Here is a 17,343-nt window from a genome sequence, read left to right on the forward strand (position 1 = left end):
GTCTTTTTTCCCTTCTTTTTTTTTCTTTGTCTAGAACCACAGAGCAGACCCAGAAGAACTATTCACAAAATTGGAACGCATTGGGAAAGGCTCCTTTGGTGAGGTCTTCAAAGGAATTGATAATCGGACACAGCAAGTGGTTGCCATAAAAATCATAGACCTTGAGGAAGCAGAAGATGAAATAGAAGATATACAGCAAGAGATAACAGTTTTAAGTCAGTGTGATAGTCCTTATGTAACAAAATACTATGGATCATATTTAAAGGTAATGTATAATATTGCACAAAGATTTGCTAGAATGCTGCTAGGAAAATAATCTAAAATTAAGGAAGATTTATCTTGCCAACCTGGCATTTTTAGTAGGTTTTTATTTTTCTTTGAACAGTTTTTCACTTCATTTTTCTCTTTTTGCTGCTTGCTCTTTGGGGCTTGGATTTGCACAAAATGGCTACAGACTGAACAGAGTTGATAAAGGATTCTTTTTGCCATTGCTTTTGGACCTTGGGTTTCTCTCCTCCCTCCACAATCCCTGGCACAATTTTGTGGCCTTTCTGAGCAAGAGAAATATACCTTCATAATTACAGAAACAAAAGCTGTTCCTAGTGTGGAAAGAAGCCCTGCACCATGTAAAATGTGTTGGCGGTTATGCAGCTTAGTAGGCCTGAGACAAAGTAACACTGACATGAGCAGAGTTATGTAACCACTGTGTGAAATGTTATCTAAGGCATAATTTAACAAACAAACAAAAATGAAAACCTACAGAAAACCAAAATGTTGAGTAAAACTTTTCACCTTACATAATGCTTAAATGTTTTGTGCTGCTGACATATTTTAGGTGACTTTTAAAAAATCCCTGAAAGCATTTAATGTAAGCTTAAGTGATAGTTCAAAGTATATGAAATATCTGGGATGGGTTATTTGCTTGTGTTTGGGTTTTTTGTTGGTTTTGGTTTGTTTGCTTCAGTTTGGGAGATTTTTCTGGTTGGCTTTGTTTTTTGGTGCTTGGTCTCCCTCTCAGCATTTCTGCTTTCTTAAGGCGTAGTGGGATTTTCTACATTTTAAAGACATTTCTGATAAGTGTTCTCTGTGTCACACTTGTGCTGTATCTTTCAGTGATACGTAAAAGTATTTGCAGAATTTATTTAGTAATATTTGTAGATTTTTTTTCCATTTTAATTGCAAAAGTATTCAATCTTTTATATTTTAATACTAAGTGGGCAAGTTATTTTTCCAATATTTCCAGTATATTTCATATACTCCAAATACTAAATTCTCATTTTGGCTAATGTAAGACAGCTGTACTGGCTTTGCTGTTTACTGTGAATTCTTCACACCCAAGTAAACATACAAATTGTCATTGATAACCCATTTTTGCTTCTCTTTATTAGGCTCAATCAGTGGGATTTTTGTTTTGTTTGTGAATAAGTAATAAATGTCTGAGAAGTAGGATTTACTTTCCACTGTCACAGCACATTAGAACAAACAGGTTCGTCTCAAGATAACTTTGAATTCAACTAGTAAGGTTCCCCTGGAGCAGTGCACAAATGGTACTGCAGATCCAGACACAATCGGTCTTTTTTATAGTCCTTTATTTTCTGTGATGAGCTAAGTCCTAAATTCTATTCTCCTGAATATCCAGAATTCCAACTTTGTGCTGTGAAAGCCCAGTTGTTTGCCCTGAAGTACAAACAGGTTAAAGGAAGTCTTGGAAAGTGTTTTTACTTGGAAGTGGTTTTGCTTGGAAAAGTGTTTTGTGAAATCTCAGAACTAAACAGTTTTTGCAGAAGCTATAAATGGAGGAATTAAACTTTGATTGGGTGAGGATTTGTTTGTTTGTTCTTTGTTTTCTTAGAGGTGGGGAGTGGAAAAGGCTTTATAAGTTATGGATTGAATAGGGAAATAAAATAGTCTTTTCATTATTTACAGCAATATAGGTATGGAAAGTAAAGTCTAGTTATTCTATTAGTGCTGTACAACTGTTAAATTCTGCTTAGGTTTTTTTTTTAATTATTTTTAAACAATTCTTGGTAAATGTAGGTTCATGTTAATGCTGCAGTACTCTCCTCACCACTATGTGAGTTCTTTCCATTTCTGCTATAAATGGATAAATTCTGAAAGATTAATGCTGATCTCTTGTTTACTTTTCACATTTGTAAAGTTTTTGGGAAAGGAAAATTTCTGTGCATGGAGTTTGGGGAGGTGCTTGTGGAATTTTGGTTTCTTTCCCATTCCTTTAAGAAATTCCTCTTAACACAAAAAAAACCCTAAAAAGTTGTTCACAGGAATGTTTTCCATCCAAGAGTAGCATGATAGGTAATTCTGCTGCTTGCTATTCCCCAAGTAAATGAATAAAAATGTCCAAAAATAAATTACTACCTTTAATTCTGTAATTAAAAATAAATAAAGCAACTTTTTAAGTAGTATATTCTATCTAAATTGTTCTTAGACTAGATTAATCCCTGGTTGCTAGTTCAAGATCTTTCAGCTTGAGACTCCTCAGGGGAAAGAGGGTATTGGCTTTGTTCAGTGTGCAAAGAATCTTTTATTCTGCCTTTTCATTTTAGTAATAGCAGGTATTTGGAGAGTTGTGTCTGTCTACTTTTGTTCGTTTGTTTTTTTTACTTAATTGCTCTAGCTGTTAACTTCTTGTTAGCTATTTCTTTGAGAGTGGCTGTCAGCCGAATTGTTAAGCTGTGTAGTACTTCATTCAGGATTTAATTTTTCTATACACTGTAAGTATCTCTTTGAAACAATGAAATGGGTTCAGTTGTGTACCAAATGACTGTATAATTAAAGGTTAAAGAATATTGAGGTTAAATTCTGAAAAATAAGACACCTTATTTCTTATAAAGCCAAGTCCTAGGCTGCAGAGATCAGAAACAGTTTGCCATGGATATAACTGGTGTGAAGTTCACATTCACAGTGGTCCCATATGTTTATACCTGGATACTTCAATTTATATATAAAGATCACTGAAAAATTCCTAGAAATACTTTTTAAGATAATGGTTAAAAAGAGCATAAGCATAAGGTAAATAGAAGGTATTTCAAAATTTAAGATACTTTTTTTTTCCTTTGCATCTTTATTGACAGGCAAACAAAACACTTGAGCCAGTGTACTATGTTTCAGGTCATGCTTTATGGACTAGAAATAGTTTACTGAAGTGTATTAATCTTACATGTAGCTCTCTCTGAAGCTGTGGAAATGCCATTAGAAATGTTTGTAGTTTTACACTGTTCAAAGAGAGTTTTTTCCTGACTAAATACCAAAGCAAACCCTCAGTGCAAAGGCATTCAGGTTGCCTACAGCACTTACTGATATTTCTCTAGTTCAGTAATCTAGATCTGTCTTAAATCTTTAAATTTTATAGTTTCTACTTTGAAGAAATCACAGCTGAGATTATGTGTTGGCTTCAAGTTTATCATGTATAAGCCTCAGTTCATCCAATTGAACTGTAATGGAACATCTTCTGTTGTAACTTACTCTTTTAAAATCAATTTTAACTAAGCTTTGAGTAAGCAGATTGTTCTTGTCATCATTTTGTAGTTTTGGAGTTTTCCCTCTGACAAGATAGTTGATAGCTAAAAGTTGTTACAACTAAAACACAGAAGAAGAGATGTAATTGTGAGGGAGTTCTAATTGCAAACATTTCAGATGAGGGATTTTATTTTTGTACCAATGATAAGGTCTGTTCTACATATTTTGTATCTTGACAGTTTCTTTGCACTTCAGGATGCAAAGGCAGCCTTGTGGCTGATGGAGATGGAGTGGCCCAGTCCCAGGGAACCTGGGGCTTGCCAGCTACATGTAGGTGCTTCCAGATGCCCCTGCTGCTGAAAGGCAGAAGGGAAGAGTGTCTTTATTTCAATTACTTGACTTGCTAACTTGTGACATTCTGCAACCGAGCTGTTCATTAGCTACAGCTTGTATATCCAACTTGTAAATGTGATTTTAAAAGTATGATCAGTCCCTTAATAGTTTTCCTAGCAGTGCAATGTTACTTGTCTGTTATCAGGTATTTTAGTCTTGAAAAACCTTATCATTGGGACATGATGGCAAGGTCTGCTTCCTTGAGGTTCTTGTGGTAAAGTTGGTGCCAGTTTTCAGTTATTGTGACCCCAAAAGGTACAAAAGCCCCATATCATGGTAATGTGGGATATCTTGAAGTTCAAATGGGAGTTTCCCATTGAATTAACCGTAAAGCTTAGGTATTAGTAATTTTTTCCTAAATTTTCTTTTGGTGTCTGGCAGGATCAATAGTGTTTCCTAACATACTGGTAGGTGATATGCAAGCATATATACAGTCAAATAATGCACCTTAATAAACACATTTGTGTACAATAATAAAATGTTTTACCTTTATATCATGGCTTTCACTAATGTGTGTAGAATCATATAGGCTTCAGCTGTATTGCAACTTTTGTGGCTCTAAGATAATTTAAGTCCTGATGGAGGTATTTGTAGATACTTGTAGATATTTCATATTTATAGAAGGTCAGAATCTAAATTTGTCTCCTCATCCCCTATTGCACTTGGACTGCAATTAACATATCAATAAATAAACCATTGGGTGTGGAGGGTCCTCTTGATAGGTTAGATAGCTGAAATGAGTGGTTTCCTCCAGCCTAATGGCTTGACAAAATGCATTACTCCCCTACCAGTTCAGGCAAGAAAAAGATTAAAAGTATTAAAAGTTACTGTAGTTCTGGCATGTTCTGGTTACACAAATTTGGAAAGCACACTTGATGAAGTGCTTCAGCTGGACTTTCCAACAGTACGATAGAGATAAATCTCTTGATGACTGGAATTCCATAACTGTTTTCCTTATTTGTGCCATTTAGACCAAGGTTTTCAGTATCTAGCCTTGTAACTATTACAGCCACCTGTTTGCTCTTTTCTTTTGCAATTAAAACAAACCTGAAGTTATTCTCAGCTTTTCAAGTTCAAATATGGAGAAATCTTACAGTATCATCCAGAGACTTCCATCAGAATTGTGCAGCACTTTGTGCAGCAAAGCTTTGAGACAATCTAGAGATACTTGTTGTTTTGCCCTGTCTATTTATACTTGGCTGACAGAAAATGGCTAGGAAAAAGGTTGTTCATGCCTGGCTAGAAAATATCCACACCTGTAGTGGCATGGAATGGATGGTGAGATGCCGCTACCCTCCTGAAAGCATCTCTTCAGGAAGCTGCTCAGATGGGCACATGAACAGTCACTCAGGTCCACACACACACACACCACTGCTAGCTCAGTGAATGAAAGGCAGGAAGGGTCTTCTGTATAGAGTTCCAGCAGGGTTTATTTCAGCTGCATGCCGAAGAGATCCAGGGACAAAAGACAAGGGTTCAATAGAGTGTCCAGGGTTAAGTATGGGGTCAGGGGCCAATGATCTGAGGGCACAGGGGTGGTGCAAGGGCAGGGCAAAGGGCAATAACCTATAGGGAATATGAGGGCGGACAATCAGTGATACAAAAACCAATGGGGAAACAGGGAAAGGAGAACTCTCTAGAACTGGGACATATATAAACAATAGAGGTGGGCAAGGCCAACGGGCCAATTGGAAAAGCAAAACAGAGGTAGATTGCCGTAGTGCTGCAGAGCACCACGGAGGAAGCCTTTTTCTCTCACCCTAAGCGATGACGCATTCTCGAAGCCTATGGTAGATTCCTCCAGGGCATTGCCCTGGAAGTTCCCCTGATAGGCTCAAGGGCTTCCACACACACCCAATCACAGTGGATAGTAGCAATTTCTTTGAGACATTGTTTGAGAAACAGTACTTACTCATTTTCACCCTGTGCTGTTTTTAAGTAATAGTCAAATCCTCCAAACATGTCTGGTAACCACAATGTTTGCCTTGAACAGGAGTGCTTTGCAGGTCTTCTGAGCTGACAAAGTTGGGCTTTATAAAAACTGCTAAAATTAGCCAGCCCTTCCCTGCTGAGATCATAATATTGGAATAGACTCTCATAAATGGTGCGCTTTTTAAATTCAGTATAAATCCAATAGAGCACACTTTGTTAGGATGATTGGATGTGGTGCTTTCAGAAACTGCACCTTTATTTGCTTGCTGAGTTTTCTTTAGATTTCCATCCCTGGGCAGGCCATAGGGTGGGAAAGTATACAGTGGAGAAGGCAAGAGGCTTTAAGTGTACTCCTGCCCTAAGCTTGTGCTCTGTAATGAGGAACTAGCACTGGTAAATATTTGCTGGAAACTTATTCAGTGTGTGTGGTACTTCACCAGCTGTGGTTCAGTTGAGTATTTTTAATAACTGGGTTTTTTTTTAAATAAATATATTTATTAATGGAATTTTCTAGAGTAGTACCACATAGATTCATATTTGAATTTTGTCTTTTGAGGGGACTCTGGCAAGCAAGTAGTCTGTAGATTTGCTACCAAGTGTTTCCAGGTTTTTTTCTATGAACCAGCCACCTTTTGCAGTGACAAGCCGAGGACAAAGTCAGCACCTAGAAATCAGTGTTAGCACAATTTGTCAGTTCTAGAGGTTGAGACATCTCCGCAGAGGAAGTGCAGAAACTCACATATTCTCAAGGTCCATTTTAAATAATTATTTGTATTTAATTAAAACTTAAACCACTGTCTTATCACTTTTTCCCCCCTCTAAGTTCTGTTCCTTTAAGTGAAATAATTTTAGATACTATTTAGCAGAAATTGGTTAGTCGTGATGGTGTTTTTTCATTGCTTTTTTAAATACAGAAGTCAGACTTATTAATTAATATTTTAGACTTCAGAGGAACTGTATGATCATTCTACAGGAAGTAGCTGCATACAACTAGGTGATTAACGAGACTCTCTATTTGCCTTTTCCTAAGAGTGTGCTGATAGTCTATTGAAATATATATAAATTTTTATGGCAGTCCCGGACTTTTGACAACTCATGCCTTCCTATACAGGGCACAAAACTATGGATAATAATGGAATACTTGGGTGGAGGGTCAGCTTTGGATCTTGTAAGTATATGATTTTTTTGCATTATAAGTATCAGTGAACTTTATTTCATTGTGTTTTTATATCACTTTATAAAAAGTACCTGGAGGCAGCTGATATTACATCACTGCTGTGTGGTAATGCTCCAAAAAGTGTGAATTTGAATGGTAATTCTCTCACATTGAATTCATGTTAATTTTTCTTTTACTCTTTGTCTCTAAGCATTAGGAAGCATCCATTGGTTCTCAGTCAAATGAAGCAATGGGTTTTTGTGGGTTTTTTTTTGAGAAGTCCTTTTCTTGCTGTATGTTTGGTGGAGTTTTGGATTTGGGGTCCTCTGTCCATCGCTTCCCACCTCCTCCAAGTAGAATTCATTACACTTCAGTAAAAAATGTTTCCTTTAGGTTTGGATCTCAGGAATGAATGAGGAGGGTGTCCACAGACAGTTAATTTTAACTGGTTAAAAGGTGTTGGGTTTTCCACGTTCAGGTATTTTCAGTTAAGCATGAAAGTGCCTTTTACTTCAGATAGTGTGGCATTCATGGAGGATGTAGCCTGGAGAGTTGGCAAGCACAGTCCACTGAGTGTGGATGTGTTTTCCCCATGGTTTCAGTGCAACTCTGCATCAGCTGCAATGCTACAGACCCACCCTTTACTGTAAGATAATATAGCTCAGTCTTTGTATGATTCTGAAGGGAAAATATCATGTCTTCACTATTACAGAATGGTAATAATTATGTATTTGCTAACAGGGGTCCTGTCTGTGAGAGTTGAAATATGTGCTTGACTTCACAAATCTATTTAAACTTCTTTATGAAATTACATCACATCAACTCATCAAAAGCATAGTAATTAGGTGTAGCATGTGGTAGTTTGTAGCTCTAGAACTTGGCCCTTTTGAGAAAGGGGCTGTGAGGTACTCTAACACTTTTGAGTAATTGATTGTATTCTGTGGAGTATCAGAAACAGGGAAGTAGCTTTTACTAGTGCCAATTTAAATCACTGAACCTGTAGAAGAATAAAATTTTAGAAGAATAAAGTTTAAGTTTTGCCTCATTTGCCTCACCATAATTTCATGGTGTTCACTGTTTTGGTACTGTGTTGTTGGTATTTTTTTGATCACTCACCTTAATTTCTTTTGTTTTGTTTGCATAGCTTTCTAATGTGCAAAGTTTACACTTAATCTATTAGCAGCTTTATAGTAGCATGTTATGTTCTTGATACAAAAGCAAGCATGGAATCAAAAAGGCTGGGACAAGTAAAAACTGCATCATTAAATTTAAAACCCACAGTTAACAGATTAATCTATTTTGAAATTGGTTTTCTTAATTTACTTAATCTAAATTGCAAAATTCAGTCTGCTGTGTTTGCTGCCTGTAGGGAAATACAACTTTGTGGTAAGTTAGTTGCTGCTTTTCTTGTGCTTTGCATGCTGAGAGGAGCACAGGCAGTGTAAGTTTGAGGAGTAACAGCATTTTCAGTATATTGGCAGTAGAGATGTGAAGGTGATCATTCCAGTGGCACCTATTTAAATTAAAATATTTACATATTGCATTGAATATTTCATTAATTTTGTTAGTTCTTTACTTTAAAAAAATGTTTCAAGTTTAAGATTTAATTTAATCAAAGCAAGGCAAAAATTAGATACAAGACTAAAATTATTTTAACGTGTCTTTTTTCCGAAGCTGCGTGCTGGCCCATTTGATGAGTTCCAGATTGCTACTATGCTAAAGGAAATCTTGAAAGGTCTTGACTACCTACACTCAGAGAAGAAAATTCACAGGGATATAAAAGGTGTGCAACATTTCAAATGATACTTTGTTAAAGCCTTTAAAAACCATAAAACAGTATTCTAATTAGTTATTATGTTATTTCCCCTTGGCAGCTGCCAATGTCTTGTTATCAGAACAAGGTGATGTTAAGCTTGCTGATTTTGGAGTTGCTGGGCAGCTAACAGACACACAAATTAAGAGGAATACCTTTGTTGGAACCCCGTTTTGGATGGCCCCTGAAGTTATTCAGCAGTCAGCATATGATTCAAAAGTAAGTATGAGAGTAGAATTTATTTTTTTTTTGTATCTGATTATCCAACAGCATTTATTTAGATTTTTTGATTTTAGCTCTATCAGTATGGGGAGGAAAAAAAAGTAGATTTGAAATTACAGGGTTTCAAATAATAAAATTAAAAGTAGGATTAAATTGGTTTTATACAGTAGTTACAGTAGTTACATGTCATTGTACTCAGGTGCAAAGTCACCAAGTAAAATGGTGATGTCATGTCTCTTCCAGAGCAACTCCCTGAATGTGGGGTGGTTGGTTGATTTGGTTTCAATTCAATATTTTGCATTTAATTCAAACAGTAATAAAGTACTCACAAAGTAAAATGTCAACAGAACGTGGCAGTTTATTTAAAGCCAACATGGTGGCCAAAATGTTAATTTCTTGTCACATTTTTATACACAGCTCTGGGTATAATTTCTCAAATGGTATTTCTGAGGATCCATGTAATGCTGAAAATTTTAGCACAGGTCTTGAGAAGGTAAAAAGTAACTTGGTGGCTGTGACTTTGTACCATTATGGTAGCTTGTGCCTTTCTTTGTCATGAGAGCTCTTGATGGATGACTAATTGCAAAGGAGAGTTTCCCTATGTGAACTAGCAGTAGAAAAGCAGAGTTCTTCCATGTTTTTGTGAGAGTTGAGAACTGGTGCTAGAAATGACAATAAGGAGGGAACAGTCCTCTCTTCTGTGTGTAAAACCACAAGATGTCCTAGAGCATGTGGTTGGTGAAACAGCAGCATGTTTCAGTCTGGCATTGGACTTTCCACACTCTGTAGATAAAACCTTAAAATAGGATCAAGAGAATATACATCTTGGTATGTGGGAAGTAATTCTGTACTTATGTGATGTGCATATAAAGAAAAAACTGTTGTGTAGAAGCATCCGTGACTTACAGGGACAAGGTACTCTGCAAACCTGAGATATTCTAGAATATGTGGTTTTATTGCAAGGGTCGTGGGTAGAAAGGGCCTTCCCTTCAGCCACCAGCCTCGGCTGAAGGGAAGTCCCAGAGAGAGAACGAGAGAGAGAGCAAGAGGGTAAGCTGGCAAGAAGAGGGGAGAGAGCTAGAGCAACGTGGCAGGGGTCAGAGTGCAGGGGGAAGAGAGCAGAGGTAAGAGCAGGGAAAGGAGAGTGAGGTCCAGAGAGAAAGAGCGAAGAGGAGAGCCAAGAGAACAGGGACCGGAGAGTGAAGAGGGCAAAGAGAGAAGAGAAGAGGTCAAGGTCCAGGTTACAGTGCATTATATCTCCTTTTGTGATGAATATTCTAATTTACAGTGACCAACCAATACAAGACACAAAATCCTATAGAATCTACATACAGCCTGTAAGAACTACTACATTACCATGTGTTATATTTTAAACTCTAAAAACTACTCTTTAGACTTTTCTGTTTTGCTACATTGACCTTTGGATCCCTTAGCCAGCAGAAAGGTATTGTTCAATCAAAAGGGATTCTCCTTCAGCTGGCTAGGCTATTGTCTTCAGGTTATATAGTAACTAAGACTCGGTATCCTACAACTCAAAATAAGCTTCCATTTCTATCTCGACTATAGGTTTCACATTTTCAGAATCTTTTGCCAAGCAATCATATTTATAAGGTTTCCCTGATTAATCTTTCCCAACACTGTTGGATATCTGAAGTGTCCTGAAAACATTCACAGTCCAGGAGACTTTCCCAGGATCAGTCAGACTTGAAGGTATTTGTGTACTTGTCACAAGGGTTCTTGCTGATAAAAAAGTTGGAATTCCATTTAGGGTTTCAGTGGTCCCACTAATGTGTTCCCTAGAGCATTTTGGAAAAGCTCTCTACCCTGCTTTAAAAATGTGTGTTGGCCCAGTCAGATTTGGAGTAATTCTTCTGCTTGCCCTGTGTATAGATCAGCTTTACCACCCCTTCATTTACATTTCCCTAGTAACCTAATCTTTTGTCTTCCATATTGCCTCAGTGTGTTGCAAGAGCAATGTCTTCCTCCTTTTTTTCCATGCCAGTAGGCTGGTGGGAGAGCACAGAAGATACAAGCCTTTGGTAGGAAAGATGAAGGATTTGGATAGGATACACTTCAATTTCTAGACTAATTGCAATGACTATTTTGATATCTGGGCTGAATTTTAATCTTTTTCTTCTCTCTCTAATCCAAAAGGCTGGAAAATAAACTAGAAATTCATACATTTTAGTAGTGCCAGAGATTTGTAAGCCCCATCTCTTTCAAATAATTTTGCACCAATACACAGTTGTTGGTTATGGTATTTCAGTAATAAACAGTGAGTTAGTTTAATTCTTTGCTATAAAGTACAGCTATTTTAGGTCTTGTGAACAAAAAAGAAATATTGGAGAGATGCAAATTGTAATCCTTGTTTACTCTATGGGCAGTTATGGTTTGTGATTCTGTGCCAAGTGTAGTCAACTATTGCCAAACTCTTTTATTGAGAAACACCTTTAGTGTTCTAAGTAGCTACTGTAGCTCATCTAAAAAGATGCAAGTAATAATACATTTCACTTTGGAAAAAAATCAAAATCAGAAAAGAATTTTAGAATACTAGTATTTTATATATGATATCAAAATATACTATGCTTTGATACAAAGCCAGAATTTGTTTATAATGCTTGCTTTTAGCTAAAATAAATGGTACTTCATTATTTTTCTGTGACTTACACTGTGAACTTGGTGCTTCAAGTGGTGTTTCAAGTCTTAACTAGTTGTCAATAATTCTCCAGCTAAATTCATCAAGCAGTCTGTTAGGAAAAAAATTAAGTGATCCCCTGCTGGATTTGATTCAGCTTTCTGCCTTGTTCCTTTAGAGTGAGCTGTCAAACAAGGTTGGATACCTAAACAAACTCTGAATTAGACATAGGAAATTTGTGGCAATTTGTCATTAAAATATGGAAAAAATCAAAGGAAGATCAATATTTCTGAAGCTTTTCCAAAAGTGTGTAAATTTAGGCATCCATTTAACTTGCTGGCAGTGTTAGAACACCAACTGCAACAAAAATTATGATCCAGATGTTTGTCAATAAAGACTGATTAAGTCAGCCAGGTCTTTGTGAGTCAGGTGTTCCAGAAGTGTTAGAAAGGAATGTTTGCATTATCTACTTAGGCCAACATTAATTTTATTATATAGATGCATTATATGTGAAAGTTTCTGTTATTGAATGAATACAGTCATGACAGCCCATAATTTTGTACTAGCAGTCCCTTTTCCCTCTCTCAGGCTGACATATGGTCGCTGGGCATCACTGCAATTGAACTGGCCAAGGGGGAGCCTCCCAACTCGGATATGCATCCAATGAGAGTTCTGTTCCTCATTCCGAAAAACAATCCTCCCACTTTATTAGGAGATTTCAGTAAACCTTTTAAAGAATTCATTGATGCCTGTCTGAATAAGGACCCAACATTTGTGAGTAGATAAATGTGTATGTGTGTAGATGTTTCTGTTTTGTTTTCTGTTCTCCTATGCTTGTGAAGTATTTTGCTGGCATTGTGCATCATCAGTGAATGAAATAATCTTAGAGACTGTACTTTCCACTGTAAATTTTAGTGCTGCTTTTTAATATCTCTGTCTTTATCATAGCTTATTTTGTTTAAAATACTCAAAAAGAGGAGGGAGAATGCTGAAAGAAATTACGGTGGCAGAGGCAGATTCCTAAAATGCACTCTAAACTAGGATAATGTCAGAAGAGAAGCTTTAACAGAGGAGAGAATCATCTGAAATCCTTTTCTTCAGCACAGCTTTTGCTGTCTGAATTCAGCTTACAAGCAAATGCTGCACTGGAGTTTTCATTAGTCATTTTCCTGGGTGTGACCTTCTAATGTTGAAGGATAAGCTGTATAGTCCATAGGTGACTTGATTGTATTTTTAGTGTGCTCGTAAATGTGGATTACTGACTTTTCTGACTTCCTGTTTCACTAATTTCCAGATATTATACAAGTTAGCTCTAGAAGTCTGTTGTCTTACTAAGTCTCCTCTATTAGCATTTAAAATCATTAAATATTAGCATAAAATTAAATATTTAAAGTGTTTCTTACAGCGCCCCACTGCAAAAGAACTTCTGAAGCACAAATTCATTATGAAAAATGCCAAGAAGACTTCCTATCTGACAGAACTGATTGATAGGTTTAAGAGATGGAAAGCAGAGGGACATAGTAGTGATGAAAGTGATTCTGATGGTTCAGATTCGTAAGTTTATTTTCAGTACAGTCTTTTTTGGGGGTGTTTTTTTGTTTAGATAATGTTCTTAAAGTGGGTTTGCTGCAGCTTTTCTGTACACGTGTCTGTTCCGGTTTTTTTTGTCTTCTTCCAAGAAAACCCTCTGTATGACCCTGAAGATTAATACATAAGTCATGTACTTGTTGCCTCAACTTTCTCTCTTTAAACTCAATTTCAGTTCTGTTTAAGTGCTATTTATTTCCTAGTCTGAGGCTAGTGGTTGTACCAAAACCACTGAATCACAATTAGAGATATTGCAGAGCAAGGTTGAGGTGCATGAAGAAGTTTGCACAATGCCTGTGGAACAACATGCTTTCTGTAAGTCTCTTGTTTTTCTGACTGTCAGATAACTCTTAAATGGGATGCCGTGGGAGAAGGTAAGCCTTGTAGGTCGATAACATCTGTTTGCTTTTGATCACATTTCAATTTATTCAGCCTCTTTTAAAGTTCAGTTAATGTTTCAATACATGTTTTTCTTCTAATTTTAAGGAATATGGAACTAATCCTGATAGACTTGTTATGTATTTGGGTTACCTATGCTTGCTTGGTGTTCTGTTGTATTATGTACATCATGTCCTTTTTGTTTCAGGGAGTCCTGCAATAAAGAAAATAATTCTCAACCTGAGTGGAGCTTTACTACAGTTCGGAAGAAGCCGGATGCCAAGAAGCTCCAGAATGGGACGGTTCGTACAGACAGAGGAGTTCTTCTTTCTAACTGCTAGTTCTGAAGCCAGTTTAAGGAAGATAGTGATAAAACTTAGTAACTTAAATTTTCATAAGAACTGACTGGGTTTTTTGCAGTTCAAGACAATGCATGTTAGTGATATTTGCTATGCCATGTCAGCCTCAAATGCAAAATATACTGCAGATGTACTGTAGACCAGTCAGTATCCATTCATAGAGATGGGAATTTTAGTCTCTTACTGGTGAGGAAAAACTGAACTGTTTTTCTGATGCTGAATGACATTGTTTGAGATGTGTCATCAGGCATCTATTTCAACATCCCATAACATTTGTTGATGTACTGTGTCTTTGTGGGTGTTGTGATGTATTTTAAACACTTTGTTAAATTTAACTCAACTTCCAAAATCATGTGTGCTGTGTTAAGAGGCAGTGTGTATGTTGTATATATGCTAATGTATGTTGTAATATGCTGATGTAATCCATATTTGTTAACTTCTAGGATCAGGATCTTGTTAAAACCCTGAGTTGTTTAACTATGATAATCACCCCTGTGTTTGCTGAGGTAAGTGTTGGCTTATCAAACTTCTTTGAAAGTATTAGCCAAATGTCTAAACTTTTCTGAGTTTTAACTTTTTTGGTTTGCTCCTCAGCTCAAGCAGCAAGACACAAATAATGCTAACAGAAAGAAAGCAATTGAGGAACTTGAGAAAAGCATCAATGTGGCAGAAGCAACGTGTCCAGGGATCACAGATAAGATGGTGAAGAAACTTATGGAGAAATTTCAGAAGTAAGTAGTTTAGTGATAAGAGAAAGATCTACTATGTCCAGTGCTTTAAACCTTTAGCTTTGTAGTTATAGGTAACACTTCTGTTTGAGACTAAAACTAATACTAACAATTACTGTATCTGGTCTTAAAGTGCTGCAGCTTTACTGTAGTTGCTATATCTTGCTTCTTTAATTTAGCCTGCAGGTTTGTCTTAAGCATATTTACAGGCAATAGAGGAGAACAGAGAATCTTTCTTACCTCTTTTAGGAATGTTTTCTTGAGAATGTCACTTCTGGTGGGTTTTTACTACGAACCATTGAGATGAAGGCATGTACTAGTTTAGTGATGCAGAAATATTTATGGGCTGTTTGCCTAGCTGAAACAATATAATTAACAAGTTTTTTAACTTGCATTTTTTATCTGTAGATTTTCTGTTAATGACTCATCCTAAGAAACTTCACACAATTGACTGCTGTTTCATATGGACCCAGTGAAACCCACCAAAACTACTTCAAGCTTGGCAGTGCTTAGCTCATGAGCTCCTTGTGCCTTTTGGATCTTTGCAACATATTGATGGTGATTGAGGATTTGAAAGAACCTACTGAACTATTTTGTGGCAGTGCACATGGTTTTATATTTTCAGGAAATTATTTTGTAAAGAACAACTTTTAATACTGTAGTTTCACTTGTTTAATCTGATAAATGTTGAGGTGCAGTTTTGCTTTTAGAAATAACCATTACTTTAGCTAATAGAATGTGCAAGTACAGTATGTTTTGATGCTATTTTGTTCCTGTACATGGAGTTGTACAGGTCTTTTATATTCATGAGTTAAACTTTTGTAAATCACTAACAAGCTTCAGAGAAAAATTGCTTTTTCACAAGCTATTCAAGACATGTAATGTAGTGGCAAGTGTACTGCTGTAGCACCTGCTTCAACCAGCATATAGTTATCATGCCCTGAAAAACAAACCTGCAACAATATCTATTTTAATTCTAAATTGGTACAGTATTTTAGGCAGCTCTATGATTAAATATATTTGAGAGCAATATGGCAATAGTTTGCAGATGTTATGTAGCAACAGGTCTATCCTGATGTACAGTCTGTGTATTACCTTTTAGAACAGGTTTTGAAGTAGTAACTCAATCTTATATCATCATGGTAGGAAAATTTAGAGCAATACAGTTGAAAGGGTGGGGCTTTTGGCAATAATGGACAAAACCTGAAGTCCAATTTAACTTAATTTTTTTTCCTCTGAGTATACATGCCTGGGTGGAAGGGAGCCAGAGAAGCTGAGCGTCACATGTTACATACCTCACACGCAGGTATCAGTGTAACACCAGCGTTCTGTGTGGTGGTGTTGTTTCTCCTGTAAGATATTTATACACATTTTTGTTCTGAAATACATTAAATACAGTACATCAACATAATTTGTTTCTAATTTTCTGAAAGTGTATTTTAAATATGTATTTACCAGTTAATACGCAAACAACTGATTTATAGATATTCTTTCACAAAAAGATAGTACTGTGCAGTACGGAGTGATTTTTTTCATAAAAAGTAGGTAAGACTATAAAATTGCTTTCAGTTATATATTTATGGTACTGCTAGATAGGTAATCTCTTCTGTTGTTTTGTTTTGATTTGTTTTTTTTCCTTTTTCAACCCAGTATGTATATTATGCTGAAGTTTTGAACTGGGATTGTTTTTCAGTACTTAGCTGTGGAACTCTTGGTGTAAATTTATTTTTGATAAAGGCTGGATGTGTTTATTTTATGGTTCAGACCTGCGCATTTTGTTTTTGCACAAAAGTAATTTTAAAGAATCTGAAATATATCTGCCAAATATTGAAAAAGTAATAGTGTACAAGTAAATACTGCATTTTTTGTCAAGTGTTGCCATTACATCGTCTTTATATAAAGGACACTTGTGAGAGATGGTGGTTAGATATGCCAAGGACAATTATTTTCAATGGTGCCTACACTGTAAAAAAAATTACTTTTAACTCCTTGTTTTAATTTAAAAAAAATGTTTCTGTTTAAAACTTTCATCTGCTATATAACTGAAATTCAATTAGAATTTATATCTGAGAAAAAGTCTGGAAATAGTTTTTGAAAACAATGTTATGGATTAAATAAATATTTTTATAAATGTAAAATTAGCAAAAGTTGTAAATACAGTTGATCTGAAGCTTTACAAAACTGCATCACAGAAACAAATAGTAGTGCTCCTCTAGCTTCTGTAGTTGTTTAGTCTTGTAAATCTGTTTATAGATGAAACTTATTTCAATGTTTTTGGGGGGTTAAAATGGTTTAAAAATAAATATTTAAGTTCTGTAAACTTTCATGAGCTTGTTCTGTTGTGCATCATTTTATTCTGGATTTCAGCAGCTGTGCAGAGGTGTGGACATGTCTGTCACAGACTTGTGTTGTGAGAAAGATGTTCCCTGCGTGGGTGCTTTGCAAAGCTCTGAGTGCCCCACACTGTCCTTGTCCAGAGGACACCTTCCAGCTGCTATGCTCCAGGGAATGGATGGAGCAGTCCCGGGGTTCAGTTTAGTTCCTTTCCTAGAGAGAAGACTCTGGGATGTGTGAGCTCAGACATGTCTGGCAGTGCAGTGATGTCACAGCTCGGTCACAGCTTTGACTGCCTTTGGCCTCGGCATGGGGCAGTGAAGGGACAC

The 17,343-nt window shown here is 36.4% G+C and overlaps 1 protein-coding gene across 2 annotated transcripts in view; it reads left to right on the top strand.

The window, feature by feature from the left end:
- The window catches only part of LOC310922085 (serine/threonine-protein kinase 26-like), a gene marked incomplete at its 3' end in the record, with an annotated part of 31,883 nt that extends 14,879 nt beyond the window's left edge, over nt 1-17,004 (top strand). The window contains exons 2-11 of one of the 2 annotated variants that reach the window (XM_083882396.1): nt 35-265; nt 6,914-6,970; nt 8,633-8,741; nt 8,833-8,990; nt 12,217-12,402; nt 13,034-13,182; nt 13,802-13,895; nt 14,396-14,458; nt 14,547-14,683; nt 15,089-17,004. In XM_083882396.1, the coding sequence (XP_083738522.1) occupies nt 35-265; nt 6,914-6,970; nt 8,633-8,741; nt 8,833-8,990; nt 12,217-12,402; nt 13,034-13,182; nt 13,802-13,895; nt 14,396-14,458; nt 14,547-14,683; nt 15,089-15,113 (1,209 nt within the window). Of the gene's footprint in view, nt 1-34; nt 266-6,913; nt 6,971-8,632; nt 8,742-8,832; nt 8,991-12,216; nt 12,403-13,033; nt 13,183-13,801; nt 13,896-14,395; nt 14,459-14,546; nt 14,688-15,088 lie in introns of those variants that run through there. The other variant, XM_083882397.1, reaches the window with a different exon arrangement.
- Nucleotides 17,005-17,343: the final 339 nt, after the last annotated feature.

This window comes from Zosterops lateralis (genome assembly GCF_965231275.1).
Source record: "Zosterops lateralis genome assembly, chromosome: W".
In the NCBI taxonomy this organism is placed as follows: domain Eukaryota; kingdom Metazoa; phylum Chordata; class Aves; order Passeriformes; family Zosteropidae; genus Zosterops; species Zosterops lateralis.